The sequence below is a fragment of the Meriones unguiculatus genome, chromosome 2, assembly GCF_030254825.1.
Source record: "Meriones unguiculatus strain TT.TT164.6M chromosome 2, Bangor_MerUng_6.1, whole genome shotgun sequence".
NCBI classification, from domain to species: domain Eukaryota; kingdom Metazoa; phylum Chordata; class Mammalia; order Rodentia; family Muridae; genus Meriones; species Meriones unguiculatus.
This window is the reverse complement of record NC_083350.1, coordinates 142,267,944-142,288,070: the sequence shown is the minus strand read 5'-3', so window position 1 is coordinate 142,288,070 and position 20,127 is coordinate 142,267,944. Positions and strand designations below refer to the sequence as shown.

Genomic DNA, 20,127 nt, shown 5'->3' with positions numbered 1-20,127 from the left:
TAAATGACAGGTAAATTTCAATAGAAAAGTGAAGGGTTATCAAAACTGGACTTAGATTTCACCAGGATCAAAGCAATCACATTTAACAGCAGAATCATTTTCCTGCTGGCATCAGTAAGAACACTCAGTTTAACATAACCCATCTTAAAAATTAAGATTTATCAGTAACTTACTTATTTTCAAAAACAACTGTGAGGGAGTCTTCATGGACATCTTTGATAAATCCCTGCATAAAGAAAAAGTCTTATCAGTATTGATGTTATTAACTCTAAAAGCCTGTAATTGACATAAAAACTGTAGAATGATGACAGAACACAGATCAGAGAAGACCAAGTGACATAAGTCTGTTTCAGCACTGTGGAAGCTAAGGCAGGAGAACTGCTCTAAGTTCCAGCCCACCCTGGCTACGCATTGAATACCAGACCAGGTACACAAGACCCTGTCTTTAGAAGATGAAAAATAAAATACCAAGGACTAGATAGCTCAGTTGGCATAATACTTGCCTAGCATATTCAAAGCAGTCCATGCCCAGCACAATACAAAACTGTGACAGTGAACACCAGGAGGATCACAAATTCAAGGTCATTCTCAGCTACATAGCAAGTTGAAAGCCAGCCCAGGACAGGGGAAGATAAGCGGGGTGGCAGAGAGAGAGAGGGAAGACAGAAAGGACAAGAGACACACACACACAATTTCCAGTTTCCAAATAAACCCACTACAAACCACAGAATTTGAAAAGACTGTTATGATGTGAATTTGATTTTCATCTCCATTTGTAAAAATCTGTTCTTCATACCCTTGAACTCTGGTTATAAGTTATCACTTATCTCAAAATTAAAAAGGCAAACACAACAATACTCATGCTTAAAGCACAGACATTATTAGTTGGATGAAATAGTAGCAAGGTGTCTAAGAGTTCAGTAATTTGGTACTGTAAGAGCTAATGACCCACAGACTCTTGTTGCTAGGTAACATCCCACAATTTTATTCTAAAAGAATAAGTGAAACACAACTGCAAATCCCTCAATACTAGCCCGGTGCTTCTAGACATAATTTAACCCACTGGCCAATTAGTAAATAGTATTCTCAACACTTACACAACTTCAAAACATGCACTGACGACTAGCCATACAGACACATACACTTAATACTTGGGCAAAGAAATCCTACTGTTTATGCTCCCTTAAAATCTATTTAACACTAAAGCATATGCCAAGATAAACTCATAAAAGACAAAGACAAAAAAGGGAACTGTTAAGTAACAAAGCGGTTGGTTTAAAAGAGCAATATTTAAATGTCTACTATCAATTAACAAATTAAAGACTTCAAAATATAAACCAACAGAAGGAAAAGCAAACAGCAAGCTTAGTACAACCCCAGAAAAAAAAAATCTTTGTCTCAAAAGTAGCAGATGGGATTTTATTCACTATAAGACAATATGGCAAGCTGCAGGAATATAACTGATTCAGCAACCAGAAGCTTCCTCCTGCCCATTCCCAGGGCCTGTACACTAAGCTATGGCTGAGTGATCCCCTGGCCCTCAAGTGCATTATTTTATAATTTGGCCTTGTTTTCTTCAATTCCAAATTTACTATCTCATTTATTTGTGTCTCTTCACCAGTAACAAACAGAAAGTGAACCATCAACTACTTAAACCATCAACTAGTAGTTCTTCCCCTGTAATTCTGAAGGTTTTGATTGTTGTTGTGTGTTTGGGGTTTTCTGCTCTGGTTTTTGTTTGTTACTGTTGTTTCCAGACAGTTTTTCTGTATAACCTTGGCTGTCCTAGACTCCCTTTGTAGAGCAGGCAGGGCTAGAAATCACAGAGATCCAGTTGCCTCTGCCTCCCAGAGTGCTAGGATTAAAGCCCACTACAACGCCCACCTTTAAGTTCCTTTCTCCAAGAAAAACCTAAATTTAAAGAGTCTGCTGCTCCCCATCCCATGTCTGCTTCACCGATTTCACTTCTATTACACACATTCACTTTAAACCATCATTCTGGTCAGAATCTTTATTCTAACATTACCACCAAATCTTTCATATTATCCCCTGCCACTTCTGATGATTATTTCTGAAACTAACAATTTCCAAGTGTAGAAATATTTAGTCACCTGCCATCAAAAGTCAATTCTAGTTGGAACTTTAACTAATACTTCCTAGTTCTTCAAACAACTTTCAAGAGTTTAACACACTTCATAATCTTATCCCTCTTAAGTGTCTGTATAAATCATCTAGCAGGATTAATTCAAATCACAACTCTAAAATGCAAAAACAGAAAAACAGGGTTTAAGGAGCACCCCAACATCTCCTCCAAAAACACCAGTGCTAAACTGTATTTAGATGTACATTTTTCACAAAATTTAAGAAAAAACACAACGCTAGGCATTTATATCCTTTGCTAGTAGCTTTCCCCTGTGAAGTTTACTAAACTAAGGACCTAGTCTTTAAGATGTTTCTGGGCTGTAATGAGTTTTTTAATGTTCTGATCCAATCTCCCAAAGTCAAAACACCTAGGGTACTTCTAAATTGCCAGATCTCCACAAAATTTAAATTCATTTGATATAGGACCAGCATTTTCATTCATTCATTCATGCATTCATTCATTTATTTGGGGAGGGGGTTTGAGACAGGGTTTCTCTTGTGTAGCCTTGGCTGTGCTGGACTTTGTAGACCAGGCTGGCCCTGAACTCAGAGATCCACTTGCCTCTGTCTCCCTGAGTGCTGAGATTATAGACATACACCATCATGCCCAGCTAGGACCAGTAATTTTTGCTGTTCCTGCTTTTAGACAGTTTTGCTAAGCAACTGCTGCTGGCGTGGTACCTGCTACTGAGCCCTAGAAAGGCTCAAACTTGTGGAAATCTATCTTAAATAAGAGAAGAGCCAATTGTAGTGGTCCATGCAGGTAGGATATGCTGAAGAGGGTGGACATGGTAGCACACACCTTTAATCCCAGGGCTGGAGTGCTAAGGCAGGCAGATCAAGCCTGGTCTACAGACTGCCAAGGCTTCACAAAGAAACCCTGTCTTGGGGGTTGAACCTTAGTAATTCAGTATGTTTGCAAGTTAACAATCAATGAATGTACTCTGTAACATGTAAACAATGAGCATCTGGAAAAAAAAATGGTTTACTAGAGGCTTCCACTCACAACAGCAATAGAAAATCTTGTGGGGAAGGAAAAAATACTTTAGTAAACCAAAAAGTACTAAAAACACTTAACTGTGGAGGGAGGAGACCACAGGTAACAAAAAACACTACACTGATAAGATAATTATTAATGCCTACTTTAAAACTCAATGATCACGACAGGGGGAAGACATTTTAAAGTATAGCACCCAATAAGCAAAAATGCTTCTCTAACAAAATATTTAAAAGAATGAGGGCGGGGGATTGAACCTGCTAAATTCTTCAGTCAAAAAGAACATCAGGATAGACCTACTAACTAGAAGGGAACAAGTAATTGTGATAGGAAAAACATAGGTTTAATGTATAGAACTTTTAAGATGTTACTTGAATTACAATTTCTTCTAACCTTTGCTTTTCCCCCTCTACTTCAGGTTGTTCTGTGACTCATTTATTTCAGTTTCTAAATATCTACCTAAGGTTCTTGGCAGTTTTGAGGTAGAAACATAAATGGCTTGAAGAAAGGACACAGTATAACACAAAAGCCACTGAAGACAATTTTCAAAGTACAGAATAGAAATAGAAAACAGTTTTCCAACTTCATCCCATCAAGTCACAAAGAAGGATCCTACACACACTAGCCATGTTATTAACAATTTCAACAGTTGAAAGTCTGATGTTAATCAGAACAGATGATTTATAAACTTTGGTTCTCAAAGAGTTAATCTATATAGAAACCTTCCAGACTTCTCATTTTAGAGAAAGACACAGCTGCAGCAATATATAAACACAAACCCAAACTTTTCCTCCCTGGAAGGTTATAAATAGTACCTTTTTTAAAATGTCCATCTTTCAAGAGCTCTTTTCATTAAAGAGCAAAAAAGAATTAAGTCTGGTAGCAATACTACACCAGCAGAAATTAGACTTTTATAGAAAAAAATTATCAAAACAGGAAAACACAATTATGTTCCTGACACAAATTTGACTTTAAATGTCAGTGTTTAAAATACTGATCAATATAGCTGAAGTCTTGCTAGAGCCATCAGGCATTAGAAATCTGTAGCTCTTAAGTAGAGGCATCAGAGGGATCAGGTATCAGATGTTCAAGGTCATTTCTGATCAGTTAGGGACCTCCATAGCAACCAGCCCTCACACCAAAAAAATAAAAAGGCTGTAGACATGTATCCTTTGAAAACCACTGCCACTAAACCTGAGACACAAGAAAAGGACAGGGAAATTAATAAGACATGGAAAAGTGGAAGGAGCCATCAGCTTGATGAAAGTTTCTGGCCAACTAAGAGTAAAGAATTCCAGCCCAGTTAACATTTGCTAAGATTGCCTGCAAATAGCAAAAAACAAAACAAAACAACAACAACCAAAAAAACTGCTTAATGCCTGAAGGTATGTATGATCAGTATCACCGTTCTCCTTTTCCAGCTATAAACCTGCAATTCTTTAAGTGTCATAAAAAAAAAAAAAACTCTACTCTATGAAAGTCTGAACTCCCTTATGAAAACCTTATGTATGAATTTACCTAATCAGGTTATAATTCCATCCAAATTACTTCCATAGATACCCTATAACCTCTTCAATGAAAGAGAGGGAACAGAAGAGGGATGCCTTGGCATCCCTTTAAAGGATATCTTAGCATCAAGCTAACTTGAAAACTATTAAAATTGTTTATGTCCCTTGCTGACCCTCTCTTAGGAAGCTCACACCTACACTTTGGTGTTATCTTACTGTCTCCCTGTGCTTAAGTCTATGTTGAAATCTTTAACTCAGGTCTGAAAGAACTCTGCAGGAGATGTAGGCAGCAGTGTCTCCCAGCTCCCAGGCCCCAGTGCCACTGCCAAAATCCATTTGGAGCATTATCTGATGACTTAGAAAAAATTCTTGACTGTGAAGTAACCAATTTCAACTAATCCATCAATTTTGGTTAAGATTTCACCAAATGTAGTCCTCTCGTGCAATCCACTACAAACTAATTTACACTCCTTGCAAAGGGGAAACAAAAACTAAAACACCATAGTACACTTGTCAAACAAACCACATGTAATCAGGAACTTAAAGCTAAAAAATGGTAGCCTAGATCAAAAAACACTAGAATTGGCAGGGCACACACCTTTAATTCCAGCACTGGGGAGGCAGAGGAAGGCGGTTCGAGGCCAGCCTCGTCTACAAAGCGAGTCCAGGCTACAGAGAAACCCTGTGTATAAAACAAAACAAGCAAAACAAGAAACACCTAACAACAACAACAACAACAACAACAAAAAAAAAAAACCTAGAGTTCCATGCTACAAAACTCTTTTAAAATCTCTTGCAAAACAATCTACTAGCAGCAAAAGAGATGAGCAAAACTTCCTGAAGTGGAAGACAGGGCTCAGCCTAATCCTTAACTTTTTTAAAAGTAATTTGTGTATCATGTTAAAGATTTGCTTATATTTTTTGTAATTTAAAAATTAACTACTTCAATTAACATCTTGGTCATAGGCACCTTTCTCCTCTCCTCTCTTCCATCTTCCCTCCCAAATCCCCCTTCCCCTATCCCTCAGAATAAGGGAGGGCCCTACCCAGGCACTCCAGCTCATCTTATTCACATGAGGACTGAGTCCATCTTCCTCCCCTGTGGCCTGATAGAGAAGTCCCATCAGGGGGAGTGATCAAAAAGCAGGCAACATAATCTGTGTCAGAGATATGCCCCACTCTCCTAGCTCTATTTGCTTACTTTATACACGTATATGTGTGAACCTGCATGAATGTATGTGCCCCATATATGTGTGCAGAAGCTCTGAGGCAGAAGAGGAAACAAGTTACAGGTGGATTTGGGTTCTGAGAACCAAACCCAAGTCCTCCTCAGCAGGATCAGTAAGCACTCCCCAGCCTCTTAGAGTGGTACTGTGATCTTTAAAGTCCAACCTGTTAAAAATTCTCATTGGTTGAGCAAGCAAATGACTCAATGGGTAAAGGCACTTTTTGGCATGGCTGCCTACCTAAGTTCTATCTTGGGAAGTCACCCCCAACTCCCAGTGGAAAAGAAAATTGACTTCTAAAGTTGTCCTTTGGCCTTTACCTGGCACACACACTCGCACACACACTCGCACGCGCACACACACTCGCACGCGCACACACACACTATAATATAAAAATTTGGGAGGGGCTAGAGAGATTGATTGCTCAGTTCCCAGCTCCCACGTTGGGAAGCTCACAACCACTTCTAACTTCAGCTGCACTAGAATCTAATACCTCTGGCCTCCCCAGGCATCTGCACTCACATTTGCATTCCCATATACAGAATTAGAAATAAAAACAAGCCAGATATGGTAGCACAAGCCTTTAATCCCAAGGCCAGCCTGATATACACAACAAGTTCCAAAACAGGTAGGACTACATACAGAAGCCCTGTCTCAAAAACAAAAAATAATAAATCAATCAATAATTAATTAAAAATAATGGGGAAGGGGCATGGGAGAAGAGGGAGGGAGGACAGGATTGAGAGGGGATGAGGGGGCTACAGCTGGGATACAAAGTGAATAAAGTGTAATAAAAATTAAAAAAATAAAAACAAGCCAGGTGTTATACCACACAATGTCAATCTCAATATTCAGGAGACAAAGACATGCAGAGCTCTGTGAGTTGAAGGCCAGCCTCTACTACAAAGCAAGCTCCAGGATATCCAGAGGCCTACACAGTGAGACCCTTAAAAAAAGTATTAATTGTAAAAATAAAAATAAACCATTAAAAAAAAAAGTTTAAGTCATCAAGAGTAAACAAAGGACCTGCCAGGGATCTATCCTCTAGTTCAAGCAGATAAACTATTATCAGACTGACACAATTACTACCTTCTACCGATGAAACATTTTTTTTTTAAGTTTAGTAATTGGCTCTTGTCACATGTTAGTGTTACCTATATAAAATTTTGACATTTTTCTAGATTTGGTACAACAAATAATTTTACGTATTTGGTTTCTTATTTAAGGTAATTAAAAACATTTCATTCCAGGCTTAATTCCTAATCTGAAGCAAACTTGTGAAGTACTGCAGTTCTAAAAACAAAGTAGCTTCTCTAGGAAAGACACTAAGACACTACTGCACTTTCTCTTCATTCCAGCAGTAAAAGATAACTGCTGGTGGACTGAGCTGGATGATGATTTGCCAGGCTTTGGGCAATTAGTGATTTATGAAAAGGTTCACTTTCTAGCTCCTGTCTAACTTCCCAGGCTCAATTCTGACAATTCAGCATCTCTAAAACCAGGATGAATCTTAAAAATTAGGGCATCTTAGAATAGCTGACAGCCACATGTCACCACTTAGGCATGTTCAGCCTTGGTTCGAATGCAATTTTTTTTGCAGCACTTGAGTCAGTAAACCAATGAAGCACCACTCTAAGGTGGTGAAAGGATTGAGGCTTCTTAGCAGAAAGTCGTTGATATCTTCTGATAAAAAGCAAGAAAGCACCAATACTTGCAGAGTAAGTGAAAAGTCATGCAAGAGACCTATTTAATGATGGTTTAAGCAACTTATTTGGTCTGCATTTCCTATTTTGGGTATCCAAATTAAAATTTATTTTGTAAGGTATTAAAAGATACCAATCCTCAGTAATATAAGCAATTTTCTCTTGCAGTTGTATCATTTTAGGTTATAATTAAATGGCATGGATCTTTCACAAAACATCCAAATCCATATGTGGAAATAATCTATTCCTCTGGGTTCTTTTTGAGATCACACTCTGCAACCCAGGCTGGATTTGAACTTGCAGAAATGTCCCCTTCAGCCTTCCAAGAATTACAGGCTTGAGCAACCACATCCAAATTATTCCCGGACTCTAAGCCTAGGCTCAAGTATTTTGACCTCTTGACCATGGCTTATGTTTCAGACCAACATGCATACATGTATACACACACACACACACACACACACACACACACAGCTGTCTTTTCTAATCAGGGCTCCAATTAAACCAATATAATTAAGCATACATCCACTGTCTAATGAATATCTTACTCATGCCTCTAGAATAATACTATCTAAAAATAGTGGGTTTTGTTTTTTTTGTTCAGATGGAAACCTCAACTGACATCATTGTCTTAGTGCCTTCCCAGACCTGGTAGCAACTTTATGTAAAGCAAACAAACAAACAAAAACAACTTGCAAAGGACTGTAGCTTTTTACACAGATGTAACCTCAAACACTCAAAGCTATGCTGAGGAGCATTTAATGTTGCTACTCCATACTCCCAAAATACTGCAGTAAATATTCCCTTAATCAGTGTCTACTAATTTATGACTCAAATACTTATGTTTCTGGACTGTCTGCAGTTAAAAATACAGAGGGGAAAGCCGTTATCAGGACAAGGAAAAGAAAACTTCACTAAATGGTGACATTGAAATATAGTAGTTTTGCTATTAAAACTGTATCAACACCACTATGAAGCATGTGGTAAGTAAACAAGAGAACCCAAGAAAGTAAACTAAGATTTCTCATGAGCTTTATCTCCAAACAAGCAAGTCATAATTTTCCCTCTTATGAGTCTCTTTATGAACCTTCCTAGAGCACCCAGGTTTTTGGAACAGTTCAGAGGGTTATCAATCCAGACAACTAAATGTCAGGTGTCACTCTAATTCCTATCCTAGAAGTAGAAAGCTGTGGATCAGTACAAGTACTTAGTTCCCACATGTGCAAATTAACTTTCAAACTGTTGAGCTGCTTACTATATTTAAATACCTAGTGCTTATTATTATTTAAATACCAGATGACTATCTTTGTAGACATGCATTTTTACATTAAAAGGGTTAATATCCATAATATATATCTCAGTAACTGACAAAGGACATCCCAATATAAAAATGGACCAAAGACCAGGCAAACTGTGTAAGAACAAATTCAAAGGGCAAATAAACATTTTTCTGGCTGGGACATAGGTTACCGTCATCATTCTCTGCCTTATTCATTGAACCCCGAGCTTACCAACTCAGCTACCCTAGACAGCCAACTTACCTTCTAGGATTCCCACACACACACACCCCCGACCCCCACCACTCAGCATTTAGATGAGCTTCTGATTTTCTGGACTCTGGTCCTTAAATTTCCATGTACTTTATCCATTGAACCATCTTCCTAAGCCCCTAAACTATTGCTTTCTTTGAAATCTATCCAATAGAAACAACATATTATTGGGGAGAGGGGAGATTTCTGACAAATGTCTGATTTTTATACTCTTACAAATTATGACATAATCGCTATAAGTTACACTGTACATAAAAAGTCAAGTACATGGCTCTAGTTTTTTATGGGCATACTGAAAAACTCTAACATTTCTGAATATGTATCCATGCATAATGCCATAGAGGGAAGTCTGGAATTACATTTACCTGGCTATAAACAGAGTTACCTGAAATGGAAGGAACAAATAACAACAATAGGAGAAAAAAGAAGAAAAACATTTGGCTTGAACCAAGTTTGTACATCACACCGATATAATAAATTGCACATGTAAAAATGGTATGTGAAGCTGGGAGTGGTGGCATACACCTTTAATCCCAGCTATCAGGGAGGAAGAGTCAGAGGCAGGAGGATCTCTGTGAGTTCCAGGCCAGTCTGGTCTACAAAGTAAGTCCAGGACAGCCAAGACCACACAGAGAAACCCTGTCTCAAAAGCAAACAAAAAACACTGACATTCCAATTAACCCTGTGTGTGCCAGAAGTTTTGTGGTAATATCAGAACGTATGACCGGATCAAACACACACACACACACACACATACACACACACAGCCATTTAAAATGTTCATTTTGAATCAAAACAATTTAACTTTTTATAGATAACTACTAAGATAGCAGAACAAATCAACTGTGTCTGGAAACCAAGACTAATTCTTTTACTTATTCATATACTGAAGCTACTTCTGCAAACTTCATCAATATTACCAAGAACTCTCCAGTCATTCTCCCAAAACAGATGCACAAATATACTAAGGATAAAAAGAATAGTAAGGACACTAAGAGTAAAGAGAATATTAAGAAAAAAAAAAAAAAACAGAAAAAAACAATGCCATAAATACTCTTGTTTTCAGTTAAAAAAAAAAAGAACAGAAATTTGCTATTAAGTCAATGTGAGATTTGAAAATAGTTCAATTTTACCATGGCTTTCAATCTAGTAGACATTAATTATAAACTATACGCACGCAAAGCTATGCTTTCATTACTTAATTTTCTTACATTCCAGGCATTATTTTGAAAACCTAGCCCTAGAAAAGCTATAGTTTGTTCCTATTCATTTGCTAAGGATAAAAAAAAAACAAAAAACTTTTTAAAGTCGTGATATTCATAAATATTAAAAGGAAAGTTACTGAGATGTCAAATCGTAAGAACTTACTTCAGGGCTGGAGATAAAGCAGTAACCTAGTATGGGAAAGGTCCAGAGTTCCCTTTCTAGCATGGACAGAAAAAATTTACAGCAGGCAGTTCATTTAAACAAATATGTATGTATATTTCAAATATCTCAAAGTATTTCACATTCTCAGTAACATAAAGGTGAACAACCGTGGAGGATGTAACTATCACAAAGAAATAAAATATGAATCATGTACTTAAAATAGCCATATTAAAATAAATGAGAACATGTAAAATAAATAAAACCCAATAGGCCAAAAATATTTCAATCTGTTATGCTTTATATTTTTCAAAAGAATACTATCTCAATTCTGACTGGTATATCTCAGTTCAGTAGCTGCCAGCTACCATTTTGGAAAACAGCACATTCTTATAAAGCAAAAGTCACAGAAATCAGCCTAAACCATTTTATAACAATCATCCCAATTCAGTCCCCTTCACATTCCCAGTGTGTTAGTATCTAGGTAGTATTTTAGAAAACTACTTATCTGTACTTAAGAAAATCACACTATACAGCTGGGCATAGTAGCACAAACCTATAATCCCAACATTTACGAAGCAGAGGCAGAATGATTAGAAATACAAAACCATTTTCAGGTACATAGAAAGTTTGAGAACAGCCTGACCCTACACCTATGTGTGGGTGGGAAGGAGGAGTCCATAATATAACAGTTAAAGAAAATAGGTTCCAAGGAGGCAAAAACTGACTAGGAATCTTGAATCAACCTGACTTCTGGGGCTGGACAGGACCTCAGATTTCCTCCAATGGTGCTAAGGTTTTTCACTGTGGTTGAGACATTAGAAATGCACATGTACAAAAACATCTAAAAAGTCTGAATAGACAGGTCCTGGAGTCAACACACAAATAAGATACAGCAACTTTTACAAATAAAAGTAAATAAAACTAAACAAAACCTAACAACTATCCACTACAAAATTAAAAATCATTCTCTTTTTTTGGTTTTCTTAGACAGGGTTTGTCTGTGTAAAAACCCCTGGTTGTCCAGAAACTAGCTTTGTAGACCAGGCTGGCCACAAACTCAGAGATTGTCCTGCCTCTGCCTCCTGAGTGCTGGGATTAAGAATCATTCTTAATAGTGTGATAGAGAACACAATCACTAAATTATAATCTAGTTAAAATCAGACCGACAAGATGGCTCGGCAGGCAAAGGCACTTGCCATACAAGCTTGGTGACCTGAAGGAAAGAACTGACTGCACAAAGTTGGCCTTTGGGCCTCTCTACACCTGTGTCTTGCCACACATTCATCCATATTCACAAAAACATACAGCTACATATAGTCCATTACTCCAAACTATCATTTAAGGAAGCTTAGGAAAGTTTAAGAAGGCCTGGATAGCTCAATTGATAAGGCTCCTGACCCTGAATCTGAGACTCTGATTCAGTTCCCTTCTACCTCTGAAAAGCCAGGCACGGTGGCACACACGTGTAATCTCAGCACTCTGGGCAGAGGCAAGAGGATAGCTGAGTTCAAGGCCAATCTGGTGGTCTACAGAGAGAGTATAGATAGGACAGCCAAGGCTACAAAGAGAAACTGTCTCAAAAAACGAAAAACAAAACAAAAAAAAAGGAAAGAAAAGTATCATAGACTAAGCAACTGGAAGTGAAAACTCTAGAGTTAAATGTCACCAGACAACAACATGGTCTCGAACAAGCTATACCATCATCATCAGTTCCTTGTTTGAATTAAATGCTATCTCATGGACCAAGTATAGCAGTGTACACCTTTAGATCACAACATTCCAGAGGAACAGGCAAGGCAGATGGATCTCTGGGAGTTCCAAATTAATCCCATCTATAATGAATTTCAGGCCAGTCAGTTCTACACAGTGAGACCCTATCTCAAACAAAACCCCCACACAAAACCATATCTCATGAGGTCCCTAACTATGCAGGAAATACATGTGGAAGCTTAACAGACCATTTAATTACAGGCTGTCAAGCTATTCTCTTACAAAAGACACACAAACAAAATACATAAAACATACAACTACATAAAGAAAAATACAGCCAAGTCACTTATACTTCTAGACAGTTTATAGTTTTTGTCTTCAGGTGTTTTATTATGTATTTCTCCTATAAAAAAAAAAACACACAAACACTTGTTTTCCAAAACTGAATCCATGGGGGGGATACAAAGTAAATAAAAGTATAATTAAAAATTTTTAAAAAATGAAAGAATTGGAAAGGGAAAAAAAAACTGAATCCAATAGTCAGGTATAAGCAGTGCGTGCCTATAATCCCAGCACTGGAAAAGTGGCAACAGTTATTAGTTCAAGGACAGCCTGGGCTAAACATATATCATGTTCCAGGCTATCTTGAGATATTCCAGACTATGTCTCGAAATTAACAAAGATTCCAGTTTTCTTTCTCCCATACAAACAGCTACATTTAGCCACTATTCCTGAATGAAAATTAAAACTATAAATGGGATATGGCTGAACAGGCTATAATCCCAATATTCCATAGGTTAACACAGGACTGCAAACTCAGAGCCAACCAAAGTTACATAAAACCCTGTTCTCAAAACCTGGAAGTAGTTGAGAGCATTCATTTCCACTTAAAATTTTAACGTTTAAAAAAGCCACATTTTAAGTAAGTGCAACTCAAAATCACCTTAATATATCCGAGTCTATATATTTTAACAAAGAGCCCTAATATTATGGTAGCTACCATTTTTCCCTCAAATCCTAAATCAGAAGTTAATGTTGAGGAGATTGACAAGGTCGTATCATTAGTGAAGCCTACGAACTTGGAACTTTTAAAAAACTGTACCATTTATTTACTCTGTGTGTATGTGTCTTGCACGGAGCCTATTCTCTCTTTCCATCATGTGGACCGCCCAACTCAAATTCAGTTTGTCAGGCTTGGCAGCAAGCACCTTACTCACTGATCCATCTCTCTAGCCATTGTTCTTTTTCTGACCTAGAATACTGATGTTCCTGCCTTTGCCTCTTAAGTGCTGGAATTTCAGGCATTTGCCATCCAGCCTGACTTTCAACTAAGATTTTATACTCACTGAAAAGCCATTATGCCTTCAGCACTCCTTCACTGTTAATTTACATCTCACTAGTGATAAAATACCTACTACTACTGCACAACTTCACTAATCTCAATTTTTTTTAATAGTAAGCTAAAGAAATAGGGAATTATGGGAATATTACAATACTTGTCAATTACACAGTTAAAGCAGAATAAGAGCTCTAAATGTAGCTAATTCCATGTACTATAGACAGACCCCAAATATTTAATCTCTACCAACAGAAAAAAAAAAATGCCTCCAGAGGAGCCAGAAACTGAGTGACTTGCTCTACTTCTATTTAAACCTGTCTTAACATGAAACTATACAGCTCAGACATAAAGCATTAAAGTCATGGGTTCAACTACCAAAAATTTACATTCAGCTGAAAACTATACGATGCAACATTACAAAAGTTAATGCCACAGATTTGGGCATGACACTTGCAGGCGTCACTGCACTCTTCACTTCCAGAGACTAAAATAAGAGGATCACATGAGCCCAAGGGTTCCTTTTAAAACAGAGATCCCAAAGTTTAGTGTCATATACATCAGTTCAAAAGCCCGTTAATGATGAAAATGGGGACAAGGTTGGGGGGGGACTGGTGGAATATGTGATAAGTTTGTCGTAATTATCAACTTCGGACAATCTAGAAATCCCCTGGGAAAAAATCTCAATGAAACACTGTCTAGATTAGGATATGTTCTGAATAACTGGAAGATTCCCCTCTATGGATGACACAGAGGAGCTATAAGACTGCATAAGAGTAGAGAAAGGGGGCTGAGCACAAGCACACAAGGCATTAATCCATCGTTCTCTGCCCCTGGACAGATGTAATATGATGAGATATGTCAAGCTCCTGCTGCCTAGACTTCCCTCAAAGATAGATCATAACCTTGAATTGTGAGCCTAATAAAAATTTAAACCCAGGTGGGCGCAGTGACGAAAGCCTGTAATCCCGGCGCTCAGGGAGGCAGAGAAAGGCCGATCTCTGAGAGTTCGAGGCTAGCCTGGTCTACAAAGTGAGTCCAGGACAGTCAAGACCACAGAAAAACCCTGTCTCAAAACCTACCCTCCCACCCCAAAATGAATGAATGAATGAATGAATGAATGAATGAATACATAAATAAAGCTTTTCTCCCTTAAGTTGCTCTTTCAAAGTATTTTACCATTGCAACAGGAAATAAAACTAAGGATACTGATTGAAAATAGGATAGCAGCAAGAGATGCACAACTAAGTATACTAGCAAACTATTCCATTGTTCAAATGAATTATATAAAATACATTCTTATCTTTTTCTCAGTCTTTTAGCTAAGAGTGTAATACATTCCACCTCACTATATTTTCTAAAAAAGCACTTTGCTTTAGGTAAGAAAGATACAGAAGCAGGTATTTTATACCAAATTATACCCTTCCACTAAGTGTTTAACATCTTCCCCAGCTTTTCCATCTCTAAATATAGAGGGCTGCAAAGGGACATCTTTAATTATAAATACACTGTTAACAAAAGCAATATGTTTAGCATATTGTTTAGCATGTTTACTATGTTATTGTGTATATATGGATTTTTTTTCAATCCTGGCATTGGATACTTCCTTCAAATCTGTAACTCTTCACTGACTCTAAATTTATGAATTTTAGTCCATTTAATCAGTGTTTAAGAACAGTGCCTCAAGGCTGACTATAAAGATCAAGGCATGATGATACCTCTTAAATGACGGCTGACATAGTCAAACGCATGTGGTATGTGTATTTCTGGAGAAATACAAAGTTGGTAAATTCAGAATTTCACTGAAAACTACCACTAAAATGAAAAAGTACAGCAAAATAAAAGTGTTAATAGCTCTTAATTCTAAACAACTTCCAGTTCTTCCGTTTCCAAAATTCCTTCACTTTTATCTTCTAAATTAAAAAAATTAACTTTCTCTATGCTAAGTAGAAGCCAAGCTCAAACCACTACATATTATTTTGCTTAACTCCATACATATGAAATTCTAGCTGGGGCAGAACTATGAAGACTAGATGCCCTGGTCAGTACTTCTCAACCTTCCTAATGCTTCGACCCTTTTATACAGTTCATGTTGTGGTGAGCCCAACCATAAAATTATTTTTTTGCTACTTCATAACTAATTTTGCCACAGTTATAAATTATAATGTAAGTATCTGATATGCAATCCCTGTGAAACCCTACACACAAAGGGGTGGAGAGCCACAGGTTGAGATCAGCTACTCTAGAGGCTAAAGGGTCCATGGAATTTTAAAAGATGATGCAACTATTCTATCCATCACAGTGGTTATGACTGCACACAATTGTTAACATTTATCAAAACATTTATAAAGTTTGTTTAGAAAAAAGGAAACAAAAGCTGCCTGGGATTATTTTCTGAAGTGGCAGAAAATAATAAGCTGGCTATGGGACAAGAATTTTTTCAGTCAGGTGTGGTGATAATCTCAGCTTTTAGGCAGGCTGAGGCAGAAGGATAGCAAGTTCAAGGCCATTACAGACAACTTGAAGCGTGTCTCAAAATGAGGTGAAGGTGCAGGTCAGTGGTAGATTTCTTTCCAAGCATGTATAGGGAAGGCTCTAGCCTGGTCCAAATCCAAAAGAAAAAAGGCACTCCTCCCCTTGAAAGACCTTCCCACCCTGACGAGTTCTTTCTCATTTTTCTGTAATAAAACTACTGTAGGGGGAAGTGGGAGAAGAAGGGAAAGAGAATGGACATAATCCATGTATGTGCTAATTTCACTGTGTAAAAAAATCCCTGATTTTACACAAGTCCATTACAAGATAATGAAGTGCATATATAGAACTTCCATTTGTTTATTTCTAGTTAGGGCTCTTTCCCTTTTATCATTTTGATGTTCCAAGGTCTTGAAGACTATCATCTTCTACAAAGTACACATAGAATTGATTATGGAAGAAAAAAAAATCCTAAACGTTCAAAATACATAAAAATGTAGCTTTAATGTCCTTCCCAACCTTTGCCAAGTAAAATGGGTGGAGTCCAGTCTACGTATAAATCAGATTTGTGGAGTATGAAAAGGGACTGATACACTGGGCCCTGTGAAACAGACCTGTCCCTAACCCTACTATCTAGCCAGGAGGCTAAGACAGGAGAAATACAAGTTCAAGACCAGCATGAAACAGAGTGAGTTAAGGATCAGCGTAGGCAATTTATTGAGAACATCTCTCGAAGAAGAAAAAAGAAGGGGATCAGAAAAGGGCTTGATGGTAAAAGTACTTGCCTACTATGTACAAAGTTCTAAGTTCAATCCTCAATATAACCATAATCAACCACTAATATTTCATAGTTTCAACAAGGAGATCCTTCCTCGTGAAATAACTGGGGAAAAGACACCAAAAGATTGCAACCAAACTTTACAGAAAATAAAACTGATTATATTGTACTGCAGACTGACATAAAATATTTTTCCATTATCTACACGATGCAAAATAACTTGTTGAAACAGTCACTTTTCAATGTGCAAGGAAAAACTGCTTATCTTTATTACCTAAAAACTGTACCAAAAGTGAGAACTGAAACTTGTCCATACGGTAAGGAGATAATACACAATAATGAACTTCATCTAGGCAAGAAAAGTATTAAGTTCATTCCTTGTAGCACAGCTAACCATAAGTGAAATCTTGCAGAGAATGTAACTACCACTCAAATATTGCTTGGATCATTTGTCTGACATGTTTTAAACCTGGAATGCGTGATGAAACCAGTTACATGCTAATAGGTCATATTAAAGACTCCAACAGTCACTATTACTACTTTGTTAGACAACTGAGGAAATTTGCAATCTCAAAATTTTAAAAAAAAATAATTCTTCAGGCTTTGTCCACGAGTAACTACCTATGTTATTACCGCATAACAAATCAAATCCATAGTTAATCAGCAAACGAAAAAGGGAAAGCCAGAACACTGAAAATTAGGAAATCGGAAGATCCAGTAAAAGTCCTCTGGAATAAGGATCCGTTGAAATGAAACCCTGTGAGAAACCGTTTTATGTACACACAATACTCATGTACTAGAAGAAGGCCTTCATAAAAATAGCCAAGACTCTCAAACATTTGAGATGCTGGCTTAGAGTATGACTGACAGACAACAGCTGCGGTGGTTTTGTATTGATTTGTTAAGATCCTCGCACACTTCAGGAAAAGAAAGAAAGAAGGGGCCGTTACTATGGTAAAAATAAATTGTTCGGACTTCGCGTTCAGCCTGTGACCCCCACTTCCAATGGAAGCCCCCTAACAAATTCCTCTACTCCAGAATCCTCTTCCCGTCTCCCAGCCCATACTCCACAGCAATGCATGGCTTCCTCTCAAAGGAAACAAAAAGAACATCGTGGAAGAGAATTTTAAAAAACAAAAAAAACCAAAACAAAACAAAAAAATACCACCTTCCCAGGATCCGTGGTGAAAGGCGTCCCTCCTACCTGCCGCCTGGCCTCGGTTCACCTTTGAACCTTCCCTTCAGAACTCGCTTTTCTCCCACGCCGAGGGGCGAAGGGGCCGCCCGCTCCCCAGGCCGCAGGCACCGGGCCCGCCCGCCTGACCGGGTTTCCACGCGGACGCCATGGGTTCGCAGGGCCCCGGGGCAGCACTACACACCGGAGAGGCCACGGAGTCCGCCACCACGCCGCAGCCGAGATGGAGACGGGCCGGGCAGGGCCGGCCGGCCCGGGGCCGGGGTGAGCCTCCCGCCGCCGTCCGCGCCCCCCGCCCGGCCGGGCCTCGCCGGCGCGCCCGCACCCCAGCCCGCGGCTCCGGCCCGCCCGGCCGCGTCCTAGAGGCCTCGACCCGGGACGCTCCCGGGCAGGAGGCGAGCCAGCACCCGCCGCCTTGTTTCCAAACATAACGGAGCCCGGGCCCCGAGACCGTTAAACCGCGCCGAGGGCAGACGCCAGCAGCCGCAGGCCGGCCGTCCTCCGCCGTCGCCTGCGCCCGCGCCTCGGCCCCCGGGGTCCCCTGCGCCCCTTGACCCCGCTCCCAATGCCCAGCTCCCGCCCCGGCCGCCCCGCGGCCCGTACCTTGTAGAAAGCCCCGTTGGAGCCGCGAACCTCCACCGTCAGCTCCGCCATGTTGGAACCGCAAAGGCTGCCGGGAAGAGATTCTAGAAACTTTCCAACGCGAGGGGAGGAGGGGGGAGGGGCGAGCGCCGCGGGGGAGGGGCGGGCGGGAGGGCGGGACGCTCCCGGCCCGCTCCCGGGCTCTCCGCTTGCGGCGCCGCTCTGCGCGGGTCCTCGGCCGGCTACCCTGCGGCGGCCCGGTCCGCCCACGCCCACGCCCACGCCCGCGCCGCCCGCCTCGCGCACAATGAGCGAGGCGGACCCGCCCGGCGCGCCACACTCGCCTCAGGGTCCGCGCGCCCGGCGACGCTCCTCCCCCTGGGCCTTCCCGTCAGGAGCCGCGGCCTGGCGGGCGCTCAAGCTCCTGGGGAGCGCGTGGCGGGCCTGCGCCCTCGGTCGGAAGCCTCTCCTCGCGGGCCTCCCGCCGGCCGCCGAGCCTCGGGTCCTCCCAGTGAGGAGCCTTCTCCCGCGGCCGAGCCTGGGAATGGCCGCGCCGGGGTTCGGCGTTTGCCCCCCAGGCCTCACACAGTCCTCGGGCCTCGCCCCGCGCGAAGGCCCAGCATGTAACCGACCCAGCACAGTCACCTTAACACAAAAAGACTGGGGGAACCTGAGCGAGTTTTGTGGGGGACTTTGTTAGAGTCACCGTCCTCTAGCCCAGGTTGGCCTTGAACCCAAAGAATCGTCTGCCCCTGGCCACCTTGAGTGCTGGGATTACTTTTCAAAGGACTTATCTTAAACAATGGGAAAGTGTGTTTTCCCCCTCATGCGGAACACAGGAGCCAATTTTGCAGATAGGCTCCAGGAACCGTGTTGTGTGGCTGTGCCAGAAACTACGCCAGTTCTGAAAGCTTTATGGCACTCGTACTTAGTTTGTTTTGATAAGTTAATACCAACTTCAAAAAGCAAGGCTTTTGGAAATAGCACTTGAACTCATTTGTAAGTACATTCTTAAATGACTGTTTTCAAAGAGAGTCAATGTATTTTCCTTTGCTTTATTTGGATTTTGCTGTGTAGCCCAGCTGGTCTCAAATTCAGGTGTGTGTGTGTGCGTGTGTGTGGCACCGCTCGGTTGTTCACACAGTTAGTTACCTGTTTTAAGACAAAAGTCTCACCAAGCAGCCCAAAATGGCCTCCGATTTACGCACCATTCTATTGTCTCAGCCTCCAGTGCTAGGTTTACTAATGTGAGCCCCCATATCCAGCACCTCCTTGCTATTTTCTTTACATAAGATTTAAAATGTACATAAGATTTAAAAATGTACAGTTCAACTATCACCATGATCAATTTAAAATATTTTCACTACAAAAAAAAAAAACCCTTGTCCTTGCTGTTAATCTCCGTTTCACCTGAATTCCCCAGACTCTAGGAAACTGCCCATATGTTTTCTATGTATAGGTTTACCTAGCTTGATCTCAAAAAATATGAGTGGAATCACGATGTGAGGGCTTTTGTGGCTGGCTTTCATTTAGAATATTATTTCAAGGTTCATGTTATTG

The 20,127-nt window shown here is 40.1% G+C and overlaps 1 protein-coding gene across 6 annotated transcripts in view; it reads right to left on the bottom strand.

Annotated features, from left to right (window-relative positions):
- Fxr1 (FMR1 autosomal homolog 1) overlaps nucleotides 1–18,742 on the bottom strand; it is a 52,428-nt gene extending 33,686 nt beyond the window's left edge. For 4 of the 6 annotated variants that reach the window (XM_021650420.2, XM_021650423.2, XM_021650421.2 and 1 more), the window contains exons 1-2: nucleotides 18,589–18,741; nucleotides 174–226 (exon numbers count right to left, since the gene is read on the bottom strand). In XM_021650420.2, the coding sequence (XP_021506095.1) occupies nucleotides 174–226; nucleotides 18,589–18,639 (104 nt within the window). In that variant the 5' untranslated portion in view covers nucleotides 18,640–18,741. Of the gene's footprint in view, nucleotides 1–173; nucleotides 227–18,588 lie in introns of all 6 variants that reach the window. The other 2 variants (XM_021650419.2, XM_021650424.2) reach the window with 2 other exon arrangements.
- Nucleotides 18,743–20,127: the final 1,385 nt, after the last annotated feature.